Source organism: Ahaetulla prasina, chromosome 14 (assembly GCF_028640845.1).
Source record: "Ahaetulla prasina isolate Xishuangbanna chromosome 14, ASM2864084v1, whole genome shotgun sequence".
Classification (NCBI taxonomy): Eukaryota; Metazoa; Chordata; class Lepidosauria; order Squamata; family Colubridae; genus Ahaetulla; species Ahaetulla prasina.
In genome coordinates this window covers 6,046,496-6,073,199 of record NC_080552.1, presented here as the reverse complement: position 1 = coordinate 6,073,199, position 26,704 = coordinate 6,046,496, and the positions used below count along the sequence as shown (strand labels likewise).

Below are 26,704 nucleotides of genomic sequence, written 5' to 3'. Positions count from 1 at the left end.
AGAAATTAGAACTTGAGGGCGAACGAAGATGTGACTTAGTGAAATGCGCAAGGAAATATTAGGATATGGATAAAAATTCTGAAAAAATAATATTCTGAAAAAAATGGTAACTAAGTAAAATATATTTGAATATATTAAATTGTATAAGATATGATATGGCCAATACTCAATATAAATTATGTATGTGTGTAGGGAGGGGAAATTTAAAAAAACCAATAAAACTTGTTTAAAAGATATTTATGATGGTTGCAGAGCGCCAGGGTCATTGCCTTTTGACCAGCAAAGTCAATGGGGCAGCTGGATTCTCTTTAACAACGGTATTACTAGCTTAACACCTTCACAACTGTGGCAAGAAAGGTTGTAAAATGGGGGGGGGGGAACTCCCTTAACAAACATCTTACTTAACAACATAAATGTTGGGCTCAATTGCGGTTTGTAAGTCGAGGACTACCTATCTTCAGGCGCATATAGGCATTCTGCGTGAAAATAGAAAAAGTGCCGTGGTTTGAGAAATTACAGTTAGGGTGATTTTAAAATAAAAATTCCTTTCGAAAGAAACTTAGAAGCGAAACAGGCTCCCTGAATTCGCTTTGCAGCTTTATTTATTTATTTTTTATTTCAAGATTGCATTCTCTGTGAATGATTTGCCTCTGGGTTAGGGGGTTGCTGTCCTGCATTGCTGTCAAAGAGAAGGAGATTCACCCAGTACCTCTGAGAGCCGCCAAAGTTTTCTAAGGATTCTAAGAAAAATCTGCCTGCAAAAAAATCTGTAGCAACCACAATAAAAGAGAGAGAGAGAGAGAGAGAGAGAGAGAGAGAGAGAGAGAGATGGAGGGAGAGAGAGAGAACAATAGCCAACAGAGAAAAAGCAAGCAAAGTTAGGGACTGGTTTTTAATGTATGTTTTAATGTCACTTCCCTTTTGGAAGAAGAGGAAAGTGGCTCAAGTCAGATGATTAATTTGGATTTTGCCAAATGTCATTTGTCCAATACAGAAAGGGATAAGCAAAAGAAAAATTATCGCTCAGTTTCTACCCGGTTTCCCCCAAAATAAGACATCCCCTGATAATAAGCCCAATCGGGCTTTTGAGCACAAGGCAATAAGGCCAAGCGCTTATTTCAGGGTTCAAAAAAATATTAAGACAGGGTCTTATTTTCAGGGAAACACGGTAATGCTCTGTGCATCAAAATCCAAGAACAGCTGTGCCTAGGCCAGTGTTTCTCAACCTTGGCCCCTTTAAGAGGAGCGGATTTCAACTCCCAGAATTCCCCAGCGAGAATTCTGGGATTTTGAAGTTCACACGTCTTGAAGGGGCCAAGGTTGAGAAACACTGGCCTAGGCAATGTCCAGATCACCAATGCAGCATAGTAGCAATACAGAAGTGGAGAAATTACCTTTGCAAGATGAAATCATTAGGAAGATGATGGAATGTGCAGAAATGAGTACATTGACATTTGAAATTAGAGGAACAAGAAGATAAGCAATATTATAAAATATGGGATTTATTTTATCAATGGTTAGAAGGAAGGATATGTTAGAAATTTTTTTTTAAAAAGGTTGTTATCAAGAGAAGTAATTGAACTCAATTAATCTGGGAGGATGAAATGAACAATGTTATTAGACAAAATATTAATTCGGGGAAATTAACATGAAATGAGAGTATGAAATGTTATAGCCATTGTTTTAATTAAAAGCTGACTGAGTAAGAGAGTTGGACAATGTAAGAATAGATGAATGAAAGAGTTGCTTATCTTGAAATTGTACAAGAAATGTGTAACCACCCCACCGACACACTGTAACTGGATTGAAGAGGCTTTTATGTTTGTTTGTTGTAAAAAATAAAAAAAAATTACAAAAAAAAGAAGAAGAAGAAGGGGAGGAAAGCAAATTAGAAGCTCCCTGAGTCATAAGAGTCACCACTTATAGAATAGAATAGAATAGAATAGAATAGAATAGAATAGAATAGAATAGAATAGAATAGAATAGAATAGAATTCTTTATTGGCCAAGTGTGATTGGACACACAAGGAATTTGTCTTGGTGCATATGCTCTCAGTGTACATAAAAGAAAAGATACCTTCATCAAGGTACAACATTTACAACACAATTAGTGATCAAACTGGAAAGGCTGGAAGTGCAATTCTCCTCGACAGGTGATGGGAGAGTGAAGGTCAAAGAAGACTCTTGTCATCACAGCATAGGCCTGTCTTAATAAACCTTCAAAGGAAGGTTTATTGAAGTTGACTAGGTTGACCCTCACAAAGAAGAAAGGGTCAACCTATTCTCCAAAGCACCAGAGGGCAAGATAAGAAGCCATGGATGGACACTAATCAAGGAGAGAAGCAACCTAGAAATAAGGAGAAATTTCCTGACGGTGAGAACAATTTAATTGCCTTTGGAAGTTGTGGATGCTCCATCATTGGAGGCTTTCAAGAAGAGGTTGGACAGTCACTTTTCCTGAAATGGTATAGGGTCTCTTGCTGCAGCAGGGGGTTGGACTAGAAGACCTCCTTTCCAACTCTGTCAATCTTTTCTGTTCTTGAGGTTTGGGCAAATTCCTTTCACCTGTCCTTAAATGGCAAAGCTCCCTAAGAAAGAGCAATAGCTCTTAGACTTGTATACCGCTTCACAGTGCTTTTACAGACCCCTCTAAGCGGTTTACAGAGTCAGCCTCTTGCCCCCAACAATCTGGGTCCTCTTTTTACGAACCTTGGAGGAATGGAAGGCTGAGTCGACCCTGAGCTGGTCAGTATCAAACTCCTGGCATCATTAGCCTACAATATAGCATTTTAACCACTGTAAAAGGAAGGAAGGAAGGAAGGAAGGAAGGAAGGAAGGAAGGAAGGAAGGAAGGAAGGAAAATAGCACTTATATACCGCTTCACAAGGCTTCACAGCCCCCTCTAAGTGGTTTACAGAGTCAGCCTATTGCCCCCAACAACCTGGGTCCTCATTTTACCGACCTCGGAAGGATGGAAGGCTGAGTCAACCTTGAGCTGGTCAGTTTCAAATTCCTGGCAGTCGACAGCATTAGCCTGCAATATAGCATTTTAACCACTGAGGAAGGAAGGAAGGAAGGAAGGAAGGAAGAAAGGAAGGAAGGAAGGAAGGAAGGAAGGAAGGGAGGAAAATAGCACTTAGACTTATATACCGCTTCACAAGGCTTCACAGCCGTCTCTAAGCGGTTTACAGAATCAGCATGTTGCCCCCAACAATCTGGGTCCTCATTTTACCCACCTCGGAAGGATGAAAGGCTGAGTCGACCTTGAGCCAGTCAGGATCGAACTCCTGGAGTGAGCAGTGAGTTAACCTGCTATACTGCCTTCTAACCACTGTACCACCATGGCTCTGTTATACAGGTAGCCCCCAGTGCCCTCAGTCACAAGATCACCTGTCTGCAACCTTCACAGCCAGCTTCTGACAATGGGGAAGCCGGTGGGAGGTTAAAAATGGTGTTTTTCACTATTTGACAGCAGGATGCTACAATTGTATGGGATTCTTCTAATAACAACAGCAACAACACTGGGATTGCTGGAACTGCTTAGTGATGGGAGTGTCCCAAAAGTGCTTTTTCAGAAGGCAACTGGACTTTCTTGTTTTTTTTCTTTGGAAGACGTTTCAGTTCCAATCTAAGAAGCTTCTTCAGTTCTGACAGGATAGTGGGGAATGGAAGGATTATCCTGACGCTATCCTGTCAGAACTGAAGGAGCTTCTTGGATGAGAAGAGAGATGTCTTCCAAAGAAAAAACAAGGAAATCCAGTTGCCTCCTGAAAAAAGCACCTTTGGGACAACCATGACCTGGATGACTCAGAATCTCTATGGACTTTTATCTTTACAATTTGGGATGAATGCCCTTGGAATGGGAGTAGGAATGGATTTCCAGAGGGGGAAAAATTGCAGACTACAGGAACCAGGAGCACTAACTCAGGTGACCCTGAGGACACAGATAAACCTCCAAGTGCTTCAAGGACCCTCTAAAATAGGGGTCTGCAACCTTGGTCCCTTTAAAACTTGTGGACTTCAACTCCCAGAGTTCCTCAGCCGGCTTTGCTGGGAGTTGAAGTCCACAAGTCTTAAAGCAGTGGTTCTCAACCTTTATAGTGCTGCAACCCCTTTAATACAATTCCCCACGATGTGGCGACCCCGACCGTAAAATTATTTTCATTTTGAATTTATCGCGCCTGAAGCCGTATTGGCTAGCGATCTGAACTGCTTGCGATTGCCTTGAGGACGGAGGCATTAAAGCAGAGACTCCTCCCCTATTAAGTTTATCGCGCCTGAAGCCAGATTAGGCTAGCGATTGGGAGTGATTGCAGCTGGCTTGAGAGGGAGACATCAGAGCAAAGATTTCTCTCTTTTTTAATTCATCGCGCCTGAAGCCGAATTCGGCTAGTGATTTGAAGAGCCTGCAGCTGGCTTGTGGGGTCAACCATTGGAGCGCGATTCTTCGACTCGCAAGTAAACTTCCCATATTTCTGATGGTTTTCGGCGACCCCTGGCAAATCGTCATTCGACCCCCAACGGGGTCCCGACCCACAGGTTGAGAACCGCTGTCTTAAAGGGATCAAGGTTGGAGACCCCTGCTCTAAAAGGATGCAAATGACCAGCTGTCTGCAAGGGATAGAAATCCTTCCATTCCCCACCAGCCTGTCAGAGCTGAAGAAGCTTCTTGGATAAGAAGCGAAATGTCTTCAAAAGAAAAAAAACACAAGAAAATCAAGTTGCCTTCTGAACAAACACCTTTGGGACAACCGTGACCTGGATGATGGAGAATCTCTAAAAACTTTTAGTGATGGAGTGCCACTCAGTGTCGTTAAGAGAGGACTATCTATATTGGTCTGTCATATGGCCACACCATACCCTCTTGCAGATGTCAAACCCTTCTCTTGTTCGGGAAAAAAAAGAGGGCGGGAGTGAATTAGAAAATATGCCATTAGCAGATAGGAAACTAACGATTTGGTTCTAGCCCCCCTCAATACCCCATACCTATGTTGGGCACCTCTCCTGCAAAACAGCTAATCCATTTGGTTACTGGATTCCCAGCGTTAAATCTGCTGCCATCAACCTAACCAACAGGATGGTGAGAAAAGGACCGGTTTCCAAGGACTATAGATTCTGTAGCTAAGGACAGAATAATAATAGAATATTCTGTTTATTCTACTGCCCTTGGCTGCAGAATCTATTGTCCTTGGAAACCGGTCCTTTTTTCTCACCGGCTTAATTTATTTTTATTTATTTATTTATTTATTTTGTCACAACAGTATATGTAAGCATAAGCATGAAATAGCTATACGATATATAAGCATATATATAAGCATAAGTATAAAAAAAAAACTATACAAATTGTATACAATTAAAGGGAACATTGGGACAGGAACGGTAGGCACGCTTGTGCTCTTATGCACACCCCTTACAGACCTCTTAGGAATGGGGTGAGGTCAATAGTAGATAGTTTTTGGTTTATTTTATTTATTTTTATTTTATTTATTAAATTTTTATACCGCCCTTCTCCCAAAGGACTCAGGGCGGTGTACAGGCAAAGATAAAACACGAAATATATACAATTAAAACATTTAAAACATAGCAAATTACAAAAAGGCTGATAATTAAAAATTTAGTTTTAAAATTTTAGAAATATTAATAAAACCCCGAATTAAAATTTAACACTATTATGCCAGTCCCGCTTGAATAAGTAGGTGTGTTTTTAGCTCACGACGGAAGGTCCGAAGATCAGGCACTTGACGTAGGCCAGGGGGAAGTTCATTCCAGAGCATCGATGTTCCCACAGAGAAGGCCCTACTCCTGGGGGCCGCCAGCCGACACTGTTTGGCAGACGGCACCCTGAGGAGACCCTCTCTGTGAGAGCGTACGGGTCGATGGGAGGCATAGGGTAACAGCAGGCGGTCTCGTAAGTACCCGGGTCCTAAGCCATGGAGCGCTTTGAAGGTGGTAACCAAAATCTTGAAGTGCACCCGAAAAACCACAGGAAGCCAGTGCAGGCTACGGAGTAGTGGTGTTACGTGGGAGCCACGAGTGGCTCCCATTACCACTCGCGCAGCCGCATTCTGGACTAACTGTAGCCTCCGGGTGCACCTCAAGGGCAGCCCCATGTAGAGAGCATTGCAGTAAGTTGAAGCTTTTGGGATTTTGAGAAGAGACCACAGAGTCAGGTAGTGCATTCCAAGTATTAACAACTCTGTTTCTGAAGTCATATTTTCTGCAATCAAGATTGGAGCGGTTCATATTAAGCTTAAATCTATTGTGTGCTCGTGTATTGTTGCAATTGAAGCTGAAGTAGTCTTCGACAGGAAGGGGAAAAAAAGGCTTGTTGGTTAGGTTGATCATACGGCTGATGGCAACAGATTTAACGCTGGGGATCCAGCAATCAAATGAATTAGCTAAGGGCAAAAGACACTCTGCATATCACCCATGATAGATACAGTAGTCTTCAACAGGAAGGACATTGTAGCAGATAATTTTATGAGCTATGCTTAGGTCATACAGAAGGCGGCGTAGTTCTAAATTTTCTAAACCCAGAATTTCATGTCTGGTGGCATAAGGTATTTTCTTGTGAGCAGAGGAGTGATCAGAAAAACCAAATGCACAGTTAGACACATAGACGATGCAACAGTGAGAGGCAATCGCTATAGATCACCACTTAAGTAGGAGCCAGCAGTGCTCTGCAGCTGCCAAAAAAGCTAATGCGGTCCTCGCTTGCATCAACAGAAGGACAGTCTCCAAGGTCACATGAAGTGATTGTTCAGCTTTTTATTTCACTGGTGAGACCACCCTTGGAATACTCTGGTCACCATGCAGACAGAAAAGACATTGAGACTGTACAAAAGGCAGAGAAGAGCAACGAAGATGACCAGGGGACTGGAGGCTAAACCATTCAATGAACAATGGAGGGACCTAGGTGTGTCTACTACTCTAACAAAGGGAAAGACTAGGAATGACAGGATAAGTACTTCCTGTACTTGAGGGGCTGTCACAGAGAAGAGGGCAAGACAAGAAGTAACAGGGGGAAGATCATTTGAGATCCATCCTAGAACTAAGGAGACAGTGAGAATAGTGAGGAGACTAGACAGCCATTCGACCAGGATAGAATAAGGACACCTGCCTTAGGCAGGGGGTTGGACTAGAAGACCTCCAAGATCCCTTCCAGTCCTATGAGACTATGATGTTATGAAATGGCTATAGGGTGTAGGGCAGGGATGTCCAAACTTGGCAACTTTAAGACTTCTGGACTTCAACTCCCAGAATTCCTCAGCCAGCTTTGCTTTGGACACCCCTGGGGTAGGGCTTCCTACTTGAGCAGGAGATTGGACTAGAAGACCTCCAAGGTCCCTTCCAACTATGAGTCTATGCTTTTATGAAATGGCTACACAGTATAGGACTTCCTGCTTGAGCAGGGATTGGACTAGAAGACCTCCAAGGTCCCTTCCAGCCCTCTGAGTCTATGATGTTATGAAATGACTACAGAGTATAGGGCTTCCTGCCTGAGCAGGGGATTGGACTAGAAGACCTCCAAGGTCCCTTCCAGCCCTATGAGTCTATGATGTTATGAAATGACTACAGAGTATAGGGCTTCCTGCCTGAGCAGGAGATTGGACTAGAAGACCTCCAAGGTCCCTTCCAGCCCTCTGAGTCTATGATTTTATGAAATGGCTATAGGGCATAGGGCTTCCTATTTGAGCAGAGGGTTGGACTAGAAGACCTCCAAGCTCCCTCCCAACTCTGTTTGTCTATGTTCTATTATTTTATGTCATCAGGAGCTGAAGTCAACTCGATGGTCTCCTGATGTTTTTAGCACCATAACTCTCAGAACTGTTCCTGAGAATTCTGCGATTAATATTCCCATCTAAGCCCATGTACAGTAAATTTGGTCTATAGCCTGGAAAAGTGATCAAATGGAACTGGAACCTAAACTTAAATCAACATTTGCAACCTGACCACCTTCTAAGCAACCGCTTTTTCCTCACAAATAGCATCTTTTGGGTTTTAGCATCAAAAGAAAGTCATTGCACCCAACAGCGCAGAATAATTACGAGAAATAGGCAAACTTTAGTTGAAATCATGCTCTTTAAATCTTCAAAACTTAGATCACTAACATGCAGGCTGGGAACCCAATGCATTTTGTGAAAATCTGTCAATGGTTCAAGGTTTTGAACTTTGTGTGCATGTCTCTTTACCTCGTCAAAAGGGTGACATGTTTTTGCAAATCACATAAGCAACCGACTAAAAACTGAGCTGCGACTGAGAACTTAGTTTTATAACCCAAAACTGAAATTTGTCTTCCTTATTGCACAATCAAAATGGGATTATTATTATTTTTTTGCATTAGGAGCAATCAGCACGTTTAAAGACTGTAGACTAAAATGAATCAAATTATATTCTTGACTGAAAAATACGGAATACCTATTTGGTTTTTAATATTGTACTGCCAGGTATTCATTGTAACGTAAGCTAAAAAGGTTTAAAAATCAGCAGCAAACATGTTTTTAAAAGAAATCACAAACCAGGCCGTGAGTTGAATGAACTAAGGAGAAACTTCCTAAAAGGGAGAGCAACCAACCCGTGGTATAGTTTCCCTTCAGAAGTTGTGGGTGCTCCATCACTGGAGGCTTTGAAGAAGAGACTTTTTTTCATTTGCCTGGCATGGCATAGGGATATGGGAACAAAAAACATAGAGATTATGTCGTGGTGTGACCAGAACAATCTGGAACTGAACACACTCAAAACTGTAGAAATGGTGGTGGACTTCAGGAGAAACCCTCCCAAACTACCATCTCTTACAATACTAGACAACACAGTATCAACAGTAGAGACCTTCAAATTTCTAGGTTCTACCATATCGCAAGATCTAAAATGGACAGCTAACATCAAAAATGTCATCAAAAAGCACAACAAAGAATGTTCTTTCTGTGCCAACTCAGGAAGCTCAAACTGCCCAAGGAGCTGCTGATTCAGTTCTACAGAGGAATTATTGTGTCTGTCATTTGCACCTCTATAATTGTCTGGTTCGGTTCTGCAACCCAACAAGAAAGACACAGACTTCAGAGGATAATTAGAACTGCAGAAAAAATAATTGCTACCAACCTGCCTTCCATTGAGGACCTGTATACTGCACGAATCAAGAAGAGGGCCGTGAAAATATTTACAGATCCCTCGCATCCTGGACATAAACTGTTTCAACTCCTACCCTCAAAACGACGCTATAGAGCACTGCACACCAGAACAACTAGACACAAGAACAGTTTTTTCCCGAAGGCCATCATTCTGCTAAACAAATAATTCCATCAACACTGTCAAACTATTTACTAAATCTGCACTACTATTAATCTTTTCATCGTTTTCATCACCCATCTCTTCCCACTTATGACTGGATGACTGTAACCTTGTTGCTGGTATCCTTACGATTTATATTGACTGTTTCCTAATATGATTTGATTGCTTATTTATTCCCTATGACTATCATTAAGTGTTGTACCTTATGATTCTTGATGAAGGTATTTTTTCTTTTATGTACACTGAGAGCATATGCACCAAGACAAATTCCTTGTGTGTCCAATCATTTGGGCAATAAAGAATTCAACTCAACTCAACTCAACTCAACTATAGTTGTCTTGTCTAGTCTGTAGTCTCTCCTATATTCTCTTCTCTATTCTATTCTATTTTCTATTCTATTCTATACTCTCTATTCTATACTAGCTTCTCTTCTTTTCTCTTCTCTTCTGCATCTCATAAAAAGGGATTTGAAGGCCTGTGTTCTGACAGATGAGCCCAATTCAAAGTGCACTGATGATGTCTCCTCGAATGGTGACAAACTGTTTGCAACCAAACTGCCAAGCTCGGAGCTCAAACCCACAGCCTAACCAACCAACCAGAGCGAGTAATATTCAAGCACATTTCATGGGTTTACTGCCTGAGCAGCGGGGTTGGGCTAGAAGACCTCCAAGGTCCCTTCCAACTCTTGTTATTCTGTTAGTTGATCCATGAAGAAGGATGCCACCTTGGTGTGACACCCACGGACTAAATTTTTTTCCTAATCGGGTGCTGTCCAGCTGGGGGCATTTATGGGGGGGGAGGGGGAGGGGGCGAGGAAAGCTTTACCCAATAGGCATCACTGCTTCCTTTGCTATATACATGGAGGAAGGAAGAAGCGTCATCAACCTGACAGCGGGACCGGGAGAAAGTTCCCAATGGGGATTTTCATAATTTAACCTCCAATTTTATTTTATTTTATTTTATTTTGCTTTTAACCTGTTAAAAGGCAGGAAAACTCGGCGGAAGAGCTTCCAGGGCTGCTGGAGAGGCGGAGAGGGGAGCGCAGGACCTTCGACCCAGCGCCGCCGCCGCCGCCGCTGCAACGTCTTCCCAGTCCAGGCGCCCCTCGCCCGGCCCGCTCGCTCCTTCCCTCCCTTCTTCCGCCCGGAGCCTCCTCGGGACGCCGCTTGGAGGGCAGCGGGGCCTCCCCGAGAGGAGCCTCCTTCCCGGCCCCGGGGCCCTCCGGCACGTACCCCTCCGAAGCGGGCCAGACAGCAGCAGCAGCAGAGCGGGGCCGATCCTCCCGCCGCCCGCGCAGACCATGGTCCGAGGCGGAGGCGCCGCAACCGAAGCCCGCGCGCCCCGACCCCAGCCGCTCCGGCGGGCGCTCCCTTGGCGCAGGCGCACCGCCACGCCCCCGCCACGCCCCCCGACGCCGTCCAATGGCCGCGCCGCCTGCGGGGCCCGCCCTCTCAGGAAGAGAGCCTGCGCGGCGGTGCGGGAGCCGAGGGCGGCTGGACGGTCCGCGCAGGGAAGGTTAAGTGGCGGGTGGCGCAGCTCCCTTCTTTATCCGGGTACGTAGGGCTGTACTATTATTATTATTGTTGTTGTTGTTGTTATTATCCTCTTCCTCATCTGGAGGTTTTTAAGAAGAAACTAGACAGTCTCTTGTCTGAGATGGTATAGGTTCTCCTGCTTCAGCAAGGGGCTGGACTAGAAGACCTCTAAGGTTCCGTCCAGCTCTTTCATTCTATTCTATTCTATTCTATTCTATTCTATTCTATTCTATTCTATTCTATTCTATTCTATTCCTGATTCTTATTCTTATTCTATTCTATTCCTGATTCGATTCTATTCTTATTCTATTCTATTCCTGATTCTATTCTAGTCTAGTCTATTCTAGACTATTCTTATTATTCTATTCTATTCTATTCTTGATTCTTATTCTTAATTCTATTCTATTCCTGATTCTATTCTATTCCTTATTCTTATTTTTATTTTATTTTTATTCTATTCTGATTCTATTCTTATTCTATTCTATTCTAGTCTATTCTAGACTATTCTTATTATTCTATTCTATTCTATTCTTGATTCTTATTCTTAATTCTATTCTATTCCTGATTCTATTCTATTCTTATTCTTATTTTATTTTATTTTTATTCTATTCTATTCTATTCTATTCTATTCTATTCTAGTCTAGTCTATTCTATTCTATTCTATACTATTCTATTCTAATTTTTATTTTTATTCTTATTCATTCTTCTTATTCTATTCTATTCCTGATTCTATTCTGTTCTGTTCTGTTCTGTTCTGTTCTAGTCTAGTCACCAAGGTGGCACAGTGGTTAGAGTGCACTACTGCAGGCTACTTCAGCTGACTTCTAGCTGCAGTTCGGCAGTTCAAGTCCCACCAGGCTCAAGGTTGACTCAGTCTTCTGTCCTTCCAAGGTGGGTAAAATGAGGACCAGATTGTTGGGGGCAAGAGGCTGACTCTGTAAACCGCTTAGAGGGGGCAGTAAAAGCACTGTGAAACGGTTTATAAGTCTAAGTCCTATTGCTATTCTATTAATTTCCGCACTGGTGCAGTGGTTAGAGTGCAATACTGCAGGCTATTTCTACCTCTGCCGCCTGCCGGCTGCCTGCAATTTGGCAGTTCAAATCTCACCAGGCTGAAGGTTGACTCAGCCTTCCATCCTTCCAAGGTGGGTAAAATGAGGACCCAGATTGTTTGGGGGGCAATAGGCTGACTCTGTCAACCATTTAGAGAGGTCAGTAAAAGCACTGTGAAGCGGTATATACAAGTCTAAGTGCTCTTGCTATTTTCTATTCTATTTTCTACATTTTATTCTATATTTAATTCTATTCTATATTCTGTTCTGTTCTATTCTATTCTGGAAATGAAGCCTCTGGCTGAGCAGAAGGCGAGTGTGGGAGCCAGGCTTGCTGGGGTTGATCCCCACACAGATGCTCTCTTGCCTGGGCAGGGACTCAGTCCCCAGTTCCTCCTTTATTTAGTAATAAGCTCTGCAAATTTCAGATAGGTTTTCCTCTGCAATTTTACATCAGGCTGAGGTTTTCAATAGATGTTGAAATAGGGAGGCTTTCCAGAGAATCTGAGTCCAAATTGGACTAATAAGAATAATTAATCAATGACCAAATGCAGGCAGGCTCTCTTGAGGAGCAGAGTTCAATCCCAGCATAAGGAGGCTTTTCTCTTGCTTCAAAATATTATTTTTCAGAAAAATTAAAAATAAGAAAAGATAATTATTTTGTTAATATTATTGTATTATCCACTGCCATGATTCACTTAATGACTGTATTATCCGTCCCCTTTTTAGCAGTGTTCGTTTCTAGAAGCAGCAGTTAGGGTGGTGGTTCTGCAAATCCAGATGTGAGAAGGCAGTTGCTGAATAAGATGTACCGTGAATCAGCAGAAACCTGGATTTCATCCATATTCCGGATGACTTAGCGATTACTTTAAGTTTCAAAAAGACAAGGAATGGAGAGGAGTTTTTAAACTGTGTCCCACTGAGTTCTTTTGCAAGGACTAGATAGGGTTTCATTAGGGGCTAAGGGCAAAACAGCAACAATCAATCAAACCCCCCATCCCCCTCAAAAAACCCCAACCTTTGAATACAGCACATTTTCTGTCATTAGACCTTTGTCTCTTGATCGGGGGTCCAAGACAGGTTCCCCAGCCTAAAAAGATTTGAAAACCCTACGACCTCCTACCTCACAGGCTCCAGCTAAGAATTTGACCCCTTCTGGCCAGGAAGACATCCAAGTCTTCAAGTAGAGTCTCCTGTTTGGGCAGGGGAGGGTGTTGGACTAGATGACCTACAAGGTCCCTTCCAGTTCTGTTAATCTGTTAGAGCTCCCGAAGAATCATCAGGGTCATGGCAAATTTAATCTTGGGGCAGTGGGAGGGGTTGGGGTTCCAAAGAGCAGATGCTGGCACAGAAACAGCACACTTTCTGGATCCAAAACCATGTGCTCTTTCACCCACAGCGTGCCGCCCCAGAGCATCGTTTCATTTTGTGCATTCTTTGGCATTCTGATTGCTTTTGTTTCGTTTTTAATGTAGGTCAGCTTGACTTTTTTTTTCTAATTTGTCCACTATATAATCTTAACGAGGAAAGATAGGTGGTCCTCGACTTATGACCACAATTGAGCCCAAAACTTCTGTTGTTAAGTGAGACATTTGTTCATTTTACGACCTTTCTTGCCACAATTGTTAAGTGAATTGCTGCAGTTGATAAATTAATAACCCGGTTGTTAAGTGAATCCGGATTTCCCCCTTTGACTTTGCTTGTCAGAAGGTCGCAAAAGGGGATCACGTGACCCCCGGGACACTGCGGCCGTCATAAACGTGAGTCAGTTGCCAAGCCTCTGAATTCTGATCACGTGATCATGGGGAAGCTGCAACGATCGTAACTTCGAATTTCAGTGTCACTTTGAACGGGCACCAAACGGAACGTTGAAAGTCGAGGACTACCTGTATATGACCTGGGTGTAGAATTTTTAAGCAGAAATAAAATAATAAAATAAAAAAATGAAGCTGTACAGGGAAAATGCCCAAACCTTATATATTAATTGAATTTTTTTTTTCCCCCAGACTGGAAATCAGGATCCAGATAGCTGTGTGGAGAAATTGTTGCAAAGCTACACAACCGCTGCTGCCTGCGGAGTTGACTGTTTTGAAGCTCTGATAACTGCAGCATGGCTTCCTCTAAGCCTATAGGCAAGTTCTGGGAATGGGGCAAGAACATCTTCTGCGTGGGGAGGAACTACACAGCCCATGCCAAGGAGCTGAAGAATGCTCTCCCCGCTGAGCCGCTCTTCTTCCTCAAGCCCTCCTCGGCCTACGTCAGGGAAGGCCATCCCATCATCCAGCCTTACTATTGCGATAAGCTGCACCACGAGGTGGAGCTGGGCGTAGTGATTGGGAAGAGAGCCCAGGCCGTCCCTCAGGAAGCCGCCATGGGTCACGTGGCAGGCTACGCTCTCTGCCTGGACATGACAGCCAGGGATGTTCAGGAGGAGTGCAAGAAGAAAGGGCTTCCTTGGACTCTGGCCAAAGGATTCAATACCTCCTGTCCAGTGAGTGACTTTGTGCCCAAGGAGAAAGTCCCAGATCCACATCGGTTGAAGATCTGGCTAAAGGTGAATGGAGAGTTGCGGCAAGAAGGGAACACGTCGGGCATGATTTTCACCATTCCGTACATCATCAGCTACATCAGTGGAATCGTCACCTTGGAAGAAGGAGATATCATCTTAACGGGAACCCCCGAAGGAGTCTCTGCCGTGCAAGAGAAGGATGAAATAGAAGCCGGGATTGAGGGGCTGCTGAGCATACGCTTTCAGGTAGCGCGGCAGAAAAGCCGGCCCTGATGCGTGGAAGTTCCTTTTCTCTGGAAGCATCTAAGGCAGGTGCCTCCAACCTTGGCAACTTTAAGACTTGTGGACTTCAACTCCCAGAATACTGGGAGTTGAAGTCCACAAGTCTTAAAGTTGCCAAGGTTGGAGATCCCTGATCTAAGGAGATTCTCAGTCCTCCCGGTCACGGTTTGTCCCAAAGGTGCTTTTCCAAAAGGCAACTGGACTTCCTTGGTTTTTCCTTGAAGGTGTTTCACTCCGAAGATGAAAAAGCACCTTTGGAGACTTTTCTCGGGAAGAAAAAAGAGGGTTTGTTGCTCACACAAAAGGCCAGATTTCTTCCCTACCCTCCCACCTCCAAGATGGAAAGTAGTAATCTTTCAGAAGAGCTTTCAACGATACGTCCTTCTCTCTCACAGAGTGCCACCACACAATCTCTTGTGTACCAGATACAGTGACTTTATTTGCAAGAATATAGCAATATGCTGACAAACATACACCAGTTGCCTACTTAAAGCAGATAAACAGACCTTAATACTGGAGTCCTTTTGTTATGATTTGCAGATAAGATATCCTGGCTGTATCCCTTTGGCAAGCTCAAGTTCAGGAGCTATATTGGTTGTCTATTTCCTATTTCTGGCTTGTTTGGAAAAGGCCAGCCTGTAACTATAAATAAAAAGCCTATATATTTTTAAGACTGCAAAACACTTTATATCCTATGGTTCTAATCTACCTTCCTTAAAACCGTAACCAAGCAATGATGGAATTTTGAGGCAAATTGTATTTTATATTATGAGATTCTTAAAAGCACTTTGAAATGAAGCCAAAACTTGTCTTTTTCTTTCTTTCTTTCTTATTTGTTTCCAGTAAGTTCATAATGTTACTTGCCAGTTATCTATGATACAAAATATAGTTAGCATTTTTGCAACACAGGTTATAGATACATTTTCCTGTTGAACACTTAAAGGGGGGAAAATGGGGAAGCGCTGAGATAGGACACTCCTTCATGACTCTTAATAAGTCCATGGCTTGTGCAACACATGATGATGATGCTTCTGTCCCAGCTGAAACTCTAAGTTACTGAATCATCTCTCACTACAAAAAGTCCTGAATGTTCTTCCTTTTTGAGGTCATTTGAAATTAAACATGCTTGTAAAAAATATTGAAAACATATATTCTTTCCATATTATAATGGAAAACTAAACTGGAAAGTGAAACAAACTCTCAAAAGCCAGATAAAATCTTGCCATCTTAATAAAGTATATTTTAGAAGCCTTTGCATTGAGTCTGCATTCTCCTCTACAGATGTCATTTTGCCGTGCTACGATAAAATAAGAATTCCTTCCAATTGTTTTAAAGATGCATAATGTAGTTATTTTCCTTTTTCAGGCAAGTTTTGACAAGCCTCCACTGGATCTGCTAGCTTGCAAGAAAGCAGTTTCACTCTTAGCCCAGTTCGTGCTGTGGTGGAAAAAATAACCTAGGGAAGTAAATGTACAAATCACCATTTTTACAAACAATTTTTTAAAGATTTTCTGTTTTTACAAATTCTGGATTGACAGGCTGAACATTTTACATTATGCAGACTGTTTCATAAATAGTATTTATTAGAAAAGCATGGAAGCATCCTCTGTACCTCCTAAAATTCTATACTGCTAGAGAATCTTGACAAAATATTTGAGCAGTGACACACGTGAATTTAGTAACTTGTAAACATTCTGTACTACTGTGCTGTTTAGAAAAACCTTTGGATACTGTGTTCCCAAATATTGTAGAAATGTCTTTTTCTTGCAGATCAAAGTTTTTCAGTGGGAGGAACTGATCGTAGATTTTGAGATGTTAGTAGACTGGTCAAGTTATGAGAAATAGTAGTATCTTTAGTACTGTATCACTGTGTAATTATATTCATAACAATGTGGAATCACAGCTGATGTTGGCTCTCCTATGCTTCCCAAGAACTTAGGATGTCATGCAGAAGGTCTTTGACTTGCAAATGTTTGTTTAGTGATGGTTCAAAGTTACACCACCACTGAAAAAAGTGACTTACGACCATTTTTCACACGACCGTTGCAGTATCCCCATGGTCACATGATCAGAATTTGGACGCTTGGCAACTGGTTCATATTTATGATGGTTGCCGTGTCCCGGGGTCACGTGATCTCTTTTTACGACCTTCTGACAAGCAGAGTCAACGAGGAAGCCAGATAACCATGTTATTAACAATAATTGTAGCGATTCACTTAACAATTATGGCAAGAAAGGTCGTAAAACAGGGCAAAAACTCAGTTAACTGTCTTGCTTAGCAACATAAATTTTGGGCTCAGTTGTCATAAGTTGAGGACTACCTGTGCTGGAAGATGTTAATTTTTACAGATGTTCCAGTGAATCATTTTGATGACTGATGTTTTTTTTTTATAATGAGTTTGTGTAATCTTCTTGCACGAACTGAGTATATGATCTGCTGTTTCCTCTGCTTTGCACAATCTGCACTTTGATGATTTTATTATGACGATGATGATTAAAGTATTATTAGATATATATAAACTCAAAGCAGCAAACAAATTTAATATTCCTGCCTCATATTTCCCCATAATAACCTGCATGAAGTTGGATTGGGATGAGAGAGAGTGAATGGCCCACCCAGCTTACTTTCACAGCTAAAGAAGGCCTAGAATTCAATCTTCTAGTTTCTAGATCAACATCTTAATCACTACACCTAACTGGCTCTTCTATATTTTATCATGCTTTATTATTATTTATTATACTTACCTTAAAGTAAATTTTGCTTCTTTCTAGAAGGAGTTGCCATTTTAATGTTGTCTTTTGTGACTCTGTCAGAGCTTGAAATTCTTGGACCTAGTAGAGTGATCACAGATCAGTTTGTTAAAACTACACGTAGGTCTGCTATCAAGCATAATTCAACAATAAAATGTTCATCTCCAGAATGTGGTATAATGATCAGAAAGCTAAATTTTCTGCAGGGGAAATAACGCAGTAAATGCAATTTTCATAATTTGTTTAGAAAGAAAATACATTAAAATGAATCAAGATTATTAAACATCTGTAATTATCATTTCAATATAAACACTACCTCAGGAATAAATTATGTATATCTAATTGATTGCTATAAAATGGTCATAATATATGCGAAGCAAAACTCTTTCTTTATATCCTACCTTTGTTATTTTTAGAAATAATTTGTGAACATATCCAACACACTTTTGTCTCCTAGTTCCCCAACAACAACCCTGTGAGGTAGGTTGGGCTGAGGCAGAGTGTCTAGTCCAAAGTTACCCAGCTGGTTTTCATGGCTAAGGCCAGAATGGAATTCCCAGGCTTTCTAGCCTGATGCCTTAACCACTAAGCTAAACTGACTCTAATGAAGTCTTTTGATAGCTAACTTGTGATAACTAATAGTAGTACGTTCTGATATCATAAGAGAATAGTAAATTTAAACTGCAATAGCTTTTTAATTGAATGATGCCCACTTCATTAAATGCAGCAGATTTACAAGCCTTTTGATATCCACAAATTCCCATTATCTGAATTGGCCCCAAACATTGATGAGAGATTCCAGGATTTTTACTGGCATAACAAACCTAAAAGAATAAATTCGGGAAGTAGAAAACTATTTCCTATGTTCTTACCGTGTGACCTAAAGTTTCTTCTGCTATTGTATCTGAGAGACTGCAAAAGTGAAGAGTTCCTGTATGGTCAGTTAGGTCAACTAGTAAATCAAAGCTGGCAAACATTGGCACAGGACCAGCATCTGAGGAGTTAGTGCTGCTACAAAAAGAACATGTATTTGTCTTTTCATTGATAAGATAGTGGCATTTAACACTACAAAGAAAAAAAAAGGAAACATATTAATAGGTATACAGTTAACTGATTTTCAAATGGATTTTTCTGTGTTATAGCTTTTTTTTTTTCAAATTAAGCGGACTGATGAATGGAAAGCCATTTGACAGTTGAATCCATAATCAAAGGAGATAGTAGACTTCACTGAATAGATTAAAGCAGAAGCTAAGTAACCATCTGGCAGGCATGCTTTAATTAGGCTTCCTGCACTGAGCAGGGGGTTAGATTGCAGGGCCTAAAGAGTTTATTTCAATGTACAAATTCAATGGTTTTCCAGGCTAATTTGAAACTGAGAAGAGAATAAATGTCCACAATGCTACCTGGTTTCCCTTAACGAGGTGCTTACCATCTGTTTCGTATGACTTTACTTGCTTCATTATCAATATTCAAGGTAGAAATGTAGGCAAAAATGATGCCATAAAATGGTTCTGGTTTTCCTTCGTTTTGCAAAGTTTTCGTCTTTAATTGTTCCACTGTATAAACTTCAACTATTGTCTGCACTATAGATAAAAAAAATGGGGGGAGGGGGAAAGCACATCTGAAAACAACAGAACTTAGATTAAAGTCTAAGACTCAAATATGAATAGTTTGTTCTGCAAAACCAGGTGGCTTTAAGGGCAGTGTGACATTATTTATTTATTTATTAGATTTTTATTCTGCCTTTATTACCTTATAAGTAACTCAAGGCAGGGAATATATATAATACACCTTCCTCCTCCTATTTTCCCCACAACAACCACCCTGTGAGATGGGCTGGGGTGGGTTGAGAGAGAGAGACTGGCCCCAAATCACCTGGCTTTCATATAGAACTCAGTCTCCTGGTTTCTAAATTACCACTTTAACCAGTACACCAAATTGGTTCTCTAAATGACCCCCAAATTCCTAAAATAAGCAAATAATGTACTAACCATGATTTATAAACCACAGTGGCTAGATTCATACATTATACAGGCAGTTCTCAACTTATGACCACAATGGAGACCAAAATTTCTGTTGTTGAGACATTTGTTATGCGAGTTTTGTCCTATTTTACGATGTTTCTTGCCTCAGTTGTTAAATGAATCACTGCAGTTGATAAAATTAGTAACTCGGTTGTTAAGTGAATCTGGATTCCCCATTTGATTTGGTTGTCAGAAAGTCACAAAAGGGGATCACATGACCACAGTTGTAAGTATGAACATTTGCCAAGCATCTGAATTTTGATCAAATGTTGATGCTGCAAAGATTTTAACTGTGAAATACGGTCATAAGTTGCTTTTTTAGTGCCTTCGTAACTTTGAATGGTCACTAAATGAACTGTGATAAGTTGAGGACTACCTGTACTAAGCAATAATTATATTGTGGGTTAGCATGTTGTGTGACATTTCAGTGAATATTACAATTGTTTCCTCATTTGTGGATATAACCAGCATTGTTATTTTTTTATATGAATCTTGTTTCCCAGATAGGCCTAACCTTGTATTCATTATAGAATAGAATAGAATAGAATAGAATAGAATAGAATAGAATAGAATAGAATAGAATAGAATTTTTTATTGGCCAAGTGTGATTGGACACACAAGGAATTTGTCTTTGTGCATATGCTCTCAGTGTACATAAAAGAAAAGATACGTTCATCAAGAATCATAAGGTACACAATGATAGTCATAGGCTATAAATAAGAAAACAATATCAATATAAATCGTAAGGATACAAGCAACAAAGTTACAGTCATACAGTTATAAGTGGAAAGAAATTGGTGATGGGAACGATGAGAAGATTAATAGTAGTGCAGTCTCAGTAAATAGTTTGACAGTGTTGAGGGAATTATTTGTTTAGCAGAGTGATGGCCTTCGGGAAAAAACTGTTCTTGTGTCTAGTTGTTCTGGTGTGCAGTGCTCTATAGCATCGTTTTAGGGTAGGAGTTGAAACAGTTTATGTCCAGGATGCAAAGGGGCTATAAATATTTTCACAGCCCTCTTTTTGACTCGTGCAGTATACAGGTCCTCAATGGAAGGCAGCAATTGGTAGCAATAGCTTTTTCTGCAGTTCTAATTATCCTCTGAAGTCTGTGTCTGTCTTGTTGGGTTGCAGAATTATAGGGCCATGATGGCGAATCTATGGCACTCGTGCCAGAGGTGGCACACAGAGCCCTCTCTGTGGGCACACACTGTCGCCAGCTGCTCTTCTGGTTTCTGGTGCGCCATCCAGCTGGTCTTCGCAGGTGCTGGAGCGCCAGAAAATGGCCTGAAAGTGGCCTGGAAAATGGCCACAGAATAGGCCATTTTCAAGCCCTTTTTGGTTTCCGCTGCTTTGGTGCACATACATGGATATGCTTTCCAGTTTGGGCACTTGGTGCCCAAAAGGTTCGCCATCACTGCTATAGAGGCTGAATATATCTTTGTATTATTCTTCATTTTAAAACTATTAGAATAGAATAGAATAGAATAGAATAGAATAGAATAGAATAGAATAGAATAGAATAGAATAGAATAGAATAGAATTTTATTGGCCAAGTGTGATTGGACACACAAGGAATTTGTCTTGGTGCATATGCTCTCAGTGTACATAAAAGAAAAGATACGTTCATCAAGGTACAACATTTACAACACAATTGATGATCAATATATCAATATAAATCATAAGGATTGCCAGCAACAAGTTACAGTCATACAGTCATAAGTGGAAAGAGATTGGTGATGGGAACTATGAGACGATTAATAGTAGTGCAGATTCAGTAAATAGTCTGACAGTGTTGAGGGAATTATTTGTTTAGCAGAGTGATGGCCTTCGGGGAAAAACTGTTCTTGTGTCTAGTTGTTCTGGTGTGCGGTGCTCTATAGCGTCGTTTTGAGGGTAGGAGTTGAAACAGTTTATGTCCAGGATGCGAGGGATCTGCAAATATTTTCACGGCCCTCTTCTCCAATTCTCCTCTTATTTCTCCAATTTGTGTGCTTTATCCTTATTTATCTTATTTATGATTTTTTTTCATAGATAAAATAGTTGTTTAAGCAAAAGTTCCAATCAGTTATAGGGCATGTCTACTCTTTAAAGAACAGAATTTACAATCTATAAATCTCAATCTTCGTGTAAAAAACAGACTACCGGTATTTAAAAGAACACTCACAATTTATGGAGTCTGATCTCCACTGATCTATCATTTCATCATCCAAGTCTAACATTTCTGGACTTTGTCTTATAAAGTTGAATAAAATATTGGCTTCCGCTGTATCTTGAAAAAATATTTTTAATATAATATTAATACAAGTAAATAAGTGCAATGCCACAACATATCATAAGGATTTTAGATGAAAGTTTTATAAATGGGGCCATACTGACGATTGGGGCACAGAGTCATTATAACTTCAAACTTATAAAATGGCCATATAAAGAAAAAATAAGACTGAGCAAGGGATTTCTATTAAATTTGCCCTTTAAAAAAAAGTTGGAGGTCAAATCCTTGTATAATAAGTATATGCATAGCTACAATTGTTTATGATACATGATTTATACTTATAGAGAGTTTTATTTCAGATCCAATCACTGACTTTAAATTCCCAACCTTCTGTTCATTAAAAGGACTAGAATAAGGCATTTATGATACTTTAAACAGAACTTAAGAACAATTACTTACCAGGGTTAATAGTAATGATGGTCTTTGAGATTACAGTTGCAATCATACGGTTTCTAAATTTGTCAAAATTTATTCTTATATCAGAGGCAAATATTACTGAGAAAAGAAATACAATGTGTTTTGTTATCCCAGGCAAACTTTAGATACTTTAACAAAATCTGGTAATGTTTGTGAAAAATGAAAAAAATGATACCTGTTTCTTGGGGTACCCAGCTCTGCGCAAACTGGATAGATTCATTGTCCCAGCTGTAGAAAACAATAGCATTAGGTTAATATATTTATTTAAAATGTTTATGATTGTATATTATTAGAGAAGTATTCAAATATTAAAAGCATGTAAGCATATACATACTTAAAACTAGTAAATAAAAAAGAAAAACAAAGCAAATACTTGATCAGATGTTTCTCTCCTACCTCCCTTTCTAAAATTTATTTATTTATTTATTTATTTATTTATTTATTTATTTATTTATTTATTTATTTGTCACAACAATATATATAAGCATCACACAAAAAGATTATATAGTATATAAACATATATATGAGGAAATATAAGGAAGTATAAGCGCATATATATATATATAGGTCTTTGGTTATTCGGGTTTTCTCCCGCGTAAAATTGGAAGTGTCTTGGCGACGTTTCAACGAAGTCTCATTCGTCATCTTCAGGCTTCAACCGTGCTTTTGCTCCCAGAAGGCCTGACTGACGAGACTTCGTCGCTCCAATAACAACGACTATATATCCGTGAACCTCAGAAAACAAATATATATATATATATATATATATATATATATATATATATATATATATATATATATATATATATATATATATATATATATGAAGAAAAAAAGAAAAACAATAGGACAGGAATGGCGGGCACGTTTGTGCGCTTATGCATGCCCCTTATGGTCCTCTTAGGAATGGGGTGAGGTCAACAGTAGAAAGTTTTTGGTTAAAGCTTTTGGGATTATGGGAAGAGACCACAGAGTCAGGTAAAGTGTTCCAAGCACTGATGATTCTGTTACAGAAGTCATATTTTCTGCAATCTAGATTAAAGCGGTTAAAATTAAGTTTAAATCTATTGGTTGCTCTTGTATTATTGCAATTAAAGCTGAAGTAGTCTTTAACAGGAAGGACATTACAATAGATGATTCTATGAGTTAAACTTAGGTCTTGTCGAAGGCGACGGAGTTCTAAGTTTTCTAAGCCTAGGATTTCAAGTCTGGTGAGATAAGGTATTTTGTTGTTTTTAGAGGAGTGAAGAACTCTTCTTGTAAAATATTTCTGGACACGTTCAATTGTATTGATGTCAGAAATGTGGTGAGGGTTCCAGACAGGCGAGCTGTATTTTAGAATTGGTCTAGCAAATGTTTTATATGCTCTGGTTAGTAGTGTAGTGTTTTTGGAAAAGAAGCTACGCAAGATTAGGTTTACAACTCTTGGAGCCTTTTTTGCTATGTAGTTGCAGTGGGCTTTGGCACTTAGATCATTTGATATGAAAACTCTACAAATTACACAAATCAGGAGCTATCCTATTAAATGAATTCCGGAGCAAATGGAAAGACTGACTAATTGCAGACTAGAGCTACTTTTATTGAGATGGCCTATAACAGAATCTTGCAAGTCTGTGCTGGGTCTCCCCCATCCCTTCTTAATTCTCCAGTGAATCAGGGAGGCATAAACCTGAGCTGCTTCTGAATGTTATCTCTTTTCACAACCCCCTTTGTCTTGCTAACGTTTCTTGCATATTTCCACCGAGGTAAGTTTCCTTACTTTTTAATACTTGCATGTGAACTATAGAATGAAAAACCTTTTTTCACATTTAGAAGCCTACAGATGTAGCAACCTCCCTTTCTCTTTAGAGAGTTCTGGATGCAGAACTTTTCCTGATGTGTTAACACAAATGAAAGGTGATTCTATATTCAAAGCTCTTAAGAAATGTATGCCTTAATGAATCCTCTATTTCACAAAGATCACACAACTAACAGGGTTCGGTTAGTGATCATTGTACGCATTTATAGTTATACCTTCATATTTGCTTCATATTTTTGTATTCATTCACATATAGCTGAATTATGGCTTCAACCAGTGCTTACCATATCATTGTAAAGGAAGACTCGCTATCATCGTACAGTCTTACTTCACACCTGTGGCCTTTACGCCTGTCTGAAGTAGCAAAATATTTTGGTTCACCAACCTTTGTAAAGGGAAAAAAAGAAAAATAAAACCTGATCTTGATCATAATATTCCATCTATAACTGTTTTGTTAAATGGAAATTGTTCTCATATTCACGTTACCACTATTTAAACTTAAACCCATTTCAGCAGAAATTAAGCTATAGAAGCACTGACTATAATAACAGCATGTGGGTGGATAAATGTATAGTTTATTCTTCTCAGAAAGTCACAACCTTCTGAGAACAACTTGTCAAATTGTGGAATATTGCCACAGGAAATGAACTGTTGTCGTTTCACTTTGTCACTTATAAAACAATAAGAATTCCTATAGAATTTGTTAGTAATTTTTATTACTGAATAGTAATTCTTATTACTAAGAAGTATTAATGTTTAACTTGCTGGTTTGATACTATCATAGATGAACATTCAATAACTGATAGAAGCTGTGCTTGACAGGATAGCATAGAGAGCACTTATCTATCAAGTCACCAAGACATGACTGAATAGTTAAAACTACAATATTACTTTAAATGGTTAGCAATCAGTTAAAGCTTTGAAATCAAAGAACTGCATATTTTAAGTAAAACAAGGTTTGTTCATATAGTTAATGCCCCGTCTACTGTCTTTCTCTCGCTCTTTCAATAGGCACATATATATATATAAGTAATATATATATAAGTAATATATATATTACTTTTTTCCATCTACCAAAGTCCAGTTGAAGGAAAGTTTAAAATCAATAAATGAAGGCAGGAATGGTTTAGAAACTCACCCACCATTTCTCCCTCCAATGTTAGCATTTTATAGGCGCTTATGCAGGGGTGGGCTGCTGGGGGTTTGCAGGGGTTCAGGAGAACCTCTAGCTAAGATTCTGTGCAGTTCAGAGAACCTCCAAAACCCACTCCTGGCTGGCCCCATCCACCCCACCCCGCCCCTATCAGAAATCCCCACACGGCCCATTTTGGATGCAAGTAAGTGCAGGGCGTGCACGGAGCCTTGGGGAGGGTGAAAAATGGGCCTACCGGAAGTTCGGAAATGTAAGAAATGGGCCCGTTTTCAGCCTCCAGAGCCTGGGGAGGCCATTTTCCCCTCTGGAGGCTGGAGACCAGGGTAGTGACAACAGCTCTTTAATATATGGTGAACCCAGCAACCAGGCTGGGGAAAAACAACCCCTTTATATACTGTTTAACGGCTTCAACCAATCAGCAACGTGCTTGTTTCCCGCCTAAATATTTAAAGATACATAACACTCCTCCCCTCCCAGAAAACACTTTACCACTATTTACATGTTATTTTTCGACGTAGTCACGCAAATAACCTGGGCGTCTCCTAATTCTTTCGGACTTGCGCGGTTCAGTCCTGGGTGGTGTTTTGAGCTGGTCCGAGGGGCTTTTTCTCCTCCCAGCTCTTTCTCTAGGCCATGGGCCCTGGATTACTGGCAGTCTCTTTTCTTGGCCTCCGGCCTTGGATTACTTTTTGAGTTTTCCTGCTGTTTCCATCGAACCTGATGGCGTCGCTGGACCTCCGGGACCTCAGCTAAGTCTTGCGCCTCCCGGGTTATGGTCAGCTGTGGGTTCAAATAAGGAGGTCATGATCTGTCTCATTTAGCTCGGGTTGTTCAGCTATTCGTTTCCTTATCTGATCTATGTGGCGCCTCCATACTCGGTTGTCTTGTAACTCGACGAAATATGACTTTGGACCGGTTGCTTTTATGATTTGCCCTGCGAGCCAACTTGGGCCGTCCCCATAGTTGCGGGCCCACTGTCGCCTATGCCCATTTCTCTCGTTTTTCTAGTTCCCCTTGTAACCCTCTGGTGTGTAATGGGGATTCAAACGTCAAGTGGGCACGGAGTTTCCGTCCATCAATAATTGGCTGGGCTTCTGCCTGTAGCCGTGCTTGGGGTTCTATGCTGAACGGCCAGAAAGAAATCTATCTTTGTTTGCCAGTCACCTGGCTTGAGCCTGGACAATGCCTCCTTAGCGCTCGGACGGAACGCTCTGCAAGGCCATTCGGCGCAGGGTGGAAAGGCGCAGAGAGGGCATGTCGGATGCCCTCCTCTGCCAAGTATTCCTCAAACTGGGCTGCCGTGAATTGCGGGCCGTTGTCGGACACCAGAGTGTCAGGCAACCCGTGGGTTGCGAATAGGTGGCGCGGGGCTGCGATTACTGCCTCGGCCGTAGTGGATTTCATGAGTATGATCTCCAACCATTTAGAGAATGCGTCGACAACCACTAGGAAGGTTTGGCCGTGGAAAGGGCCAGCAAAATCAATGTGGATTCTTGACCAGGGCCCTTGGGGTTTTCCCATTCCTGACTGGGGCCGTTGGGGGTAGAGGTCTGGACTCTTGGCAAGCCTGGCATTTCCCTACCCTCTCAGCAATCTCTGAGTCCATGAGTGGCCACCACACAT

At 40.7% G+C, this 26,704-nt stretch overlaps 3 protein-coding genes across 5 annotated transcripts in view; 1 reads left to right on the top strand and 2 right to left on the bottom strand.

Moving 5' to 3' along the window:
- The window catches only part of HAGH (hydroxyacylglutathione hydrolase), a 29,899-nt gene extending 19,219 nt beyond the window's left edge, over positions 1–10,680 (bottom strand). The window contains exon 1 of one of the 2 annotated variants that reach the window (XM_058157463.1): positions 10,520–10,680. In XM_058157463.1, the coding sequence (XP_058013446.1) occupies positions 10,520–10,589 (70 nt within the window). In that variant the 5' untranslated portion in view covers positions 10,590–10,680. Of the gene's footprint in view, positions 1–10,262; positions 10,416–10,519 lie in introns of those variants that run through there. The other variant, XM_058157464.1, reaches the window with a different exon arrangement.
- A 28-nt stretch (positions 10,681–10,708) lies between these two features.
- On the top strand, positions 10,709–15,463 carry FAHD1 (fumarylacetoacetate hydrolase domain containing 1). 2 transcript variants are annotated; one of them, XM_058157465.1, is made up of 2 exons: positions 10,709–10,840; positions 13,881–15,463. In XM_058157465.1, the coding sequence occupies exon 2, from the start codon at positions 13,985–13,987 to the stop codon at positions 14,654–14,656; it is 672 nt and encodes a 223-aa protein (XP_058013448.1). In that variant the 5' UTR covers positions 10,709–10,840; positions 13,881–13,984; the 3' UTR covers positions 14,657–15,463. The 2 variants fall into 2 exon arrangements, with proteins under 2 accessions (XP_058013448.1, XP_058013449.1); XM_058157466.1 differs by lacking the exon at positions 10,709–10,840 and adding an exon at positions 11,555–11,713.
- A 139-nt stretch (positions 15,464–15,602) lies between these two features.
- The window catches only part of MEIOB (meiosis specific with OB-fold), a 43,676-nt gene continuing 32,574 nt past the window's right edge, over positions 15,603–26,704 (bottom strand). Inside the window, exons 8-15 of the mRNA XM_058157462.1 lie at positions 24,213–24,313; positions 22,306–22,358; positions 22,113–22,208; positions 21,606–21,710; positions 18,846–18,999; positions 18,289–18,481; positions 17,411–17,497; positions 15,603–16,121 (exon numbers count right to left, since the gene is read on the bottom strand). Of these exons, the coding sequence (XP_058013445.1) occupies positions 16,014–16,121; positions 17,411–17,497; positions 18,289–18,481; positions 18,846–18,999; positions 21,606–21,710; positions 22,113–22,208; positions 22,306–22,358; positions 24,213–24,313 (897 nt within the window). The 3' untranslated portion in view covers positions 15,603–16,013. The remainder of the gene's footprint in view (positions 16,122–17,410; positions 17,498–18,288; positions 18,482–18,845; positions 19,000–21,605; positions 21,711–22,112; positions 22,209–22,305; positions 22,359–24,212; positions 24,314–26,704) is intronic.

Coding starts and splice junctions, on each gene's coding strand:
- FAHD1 (XM_058157465.1), top strand. CDS start 13,985: ATGGCTTCCTCTAAGCCTATAGGCAAGTTCTGGGAATGGGGCAAGAAC.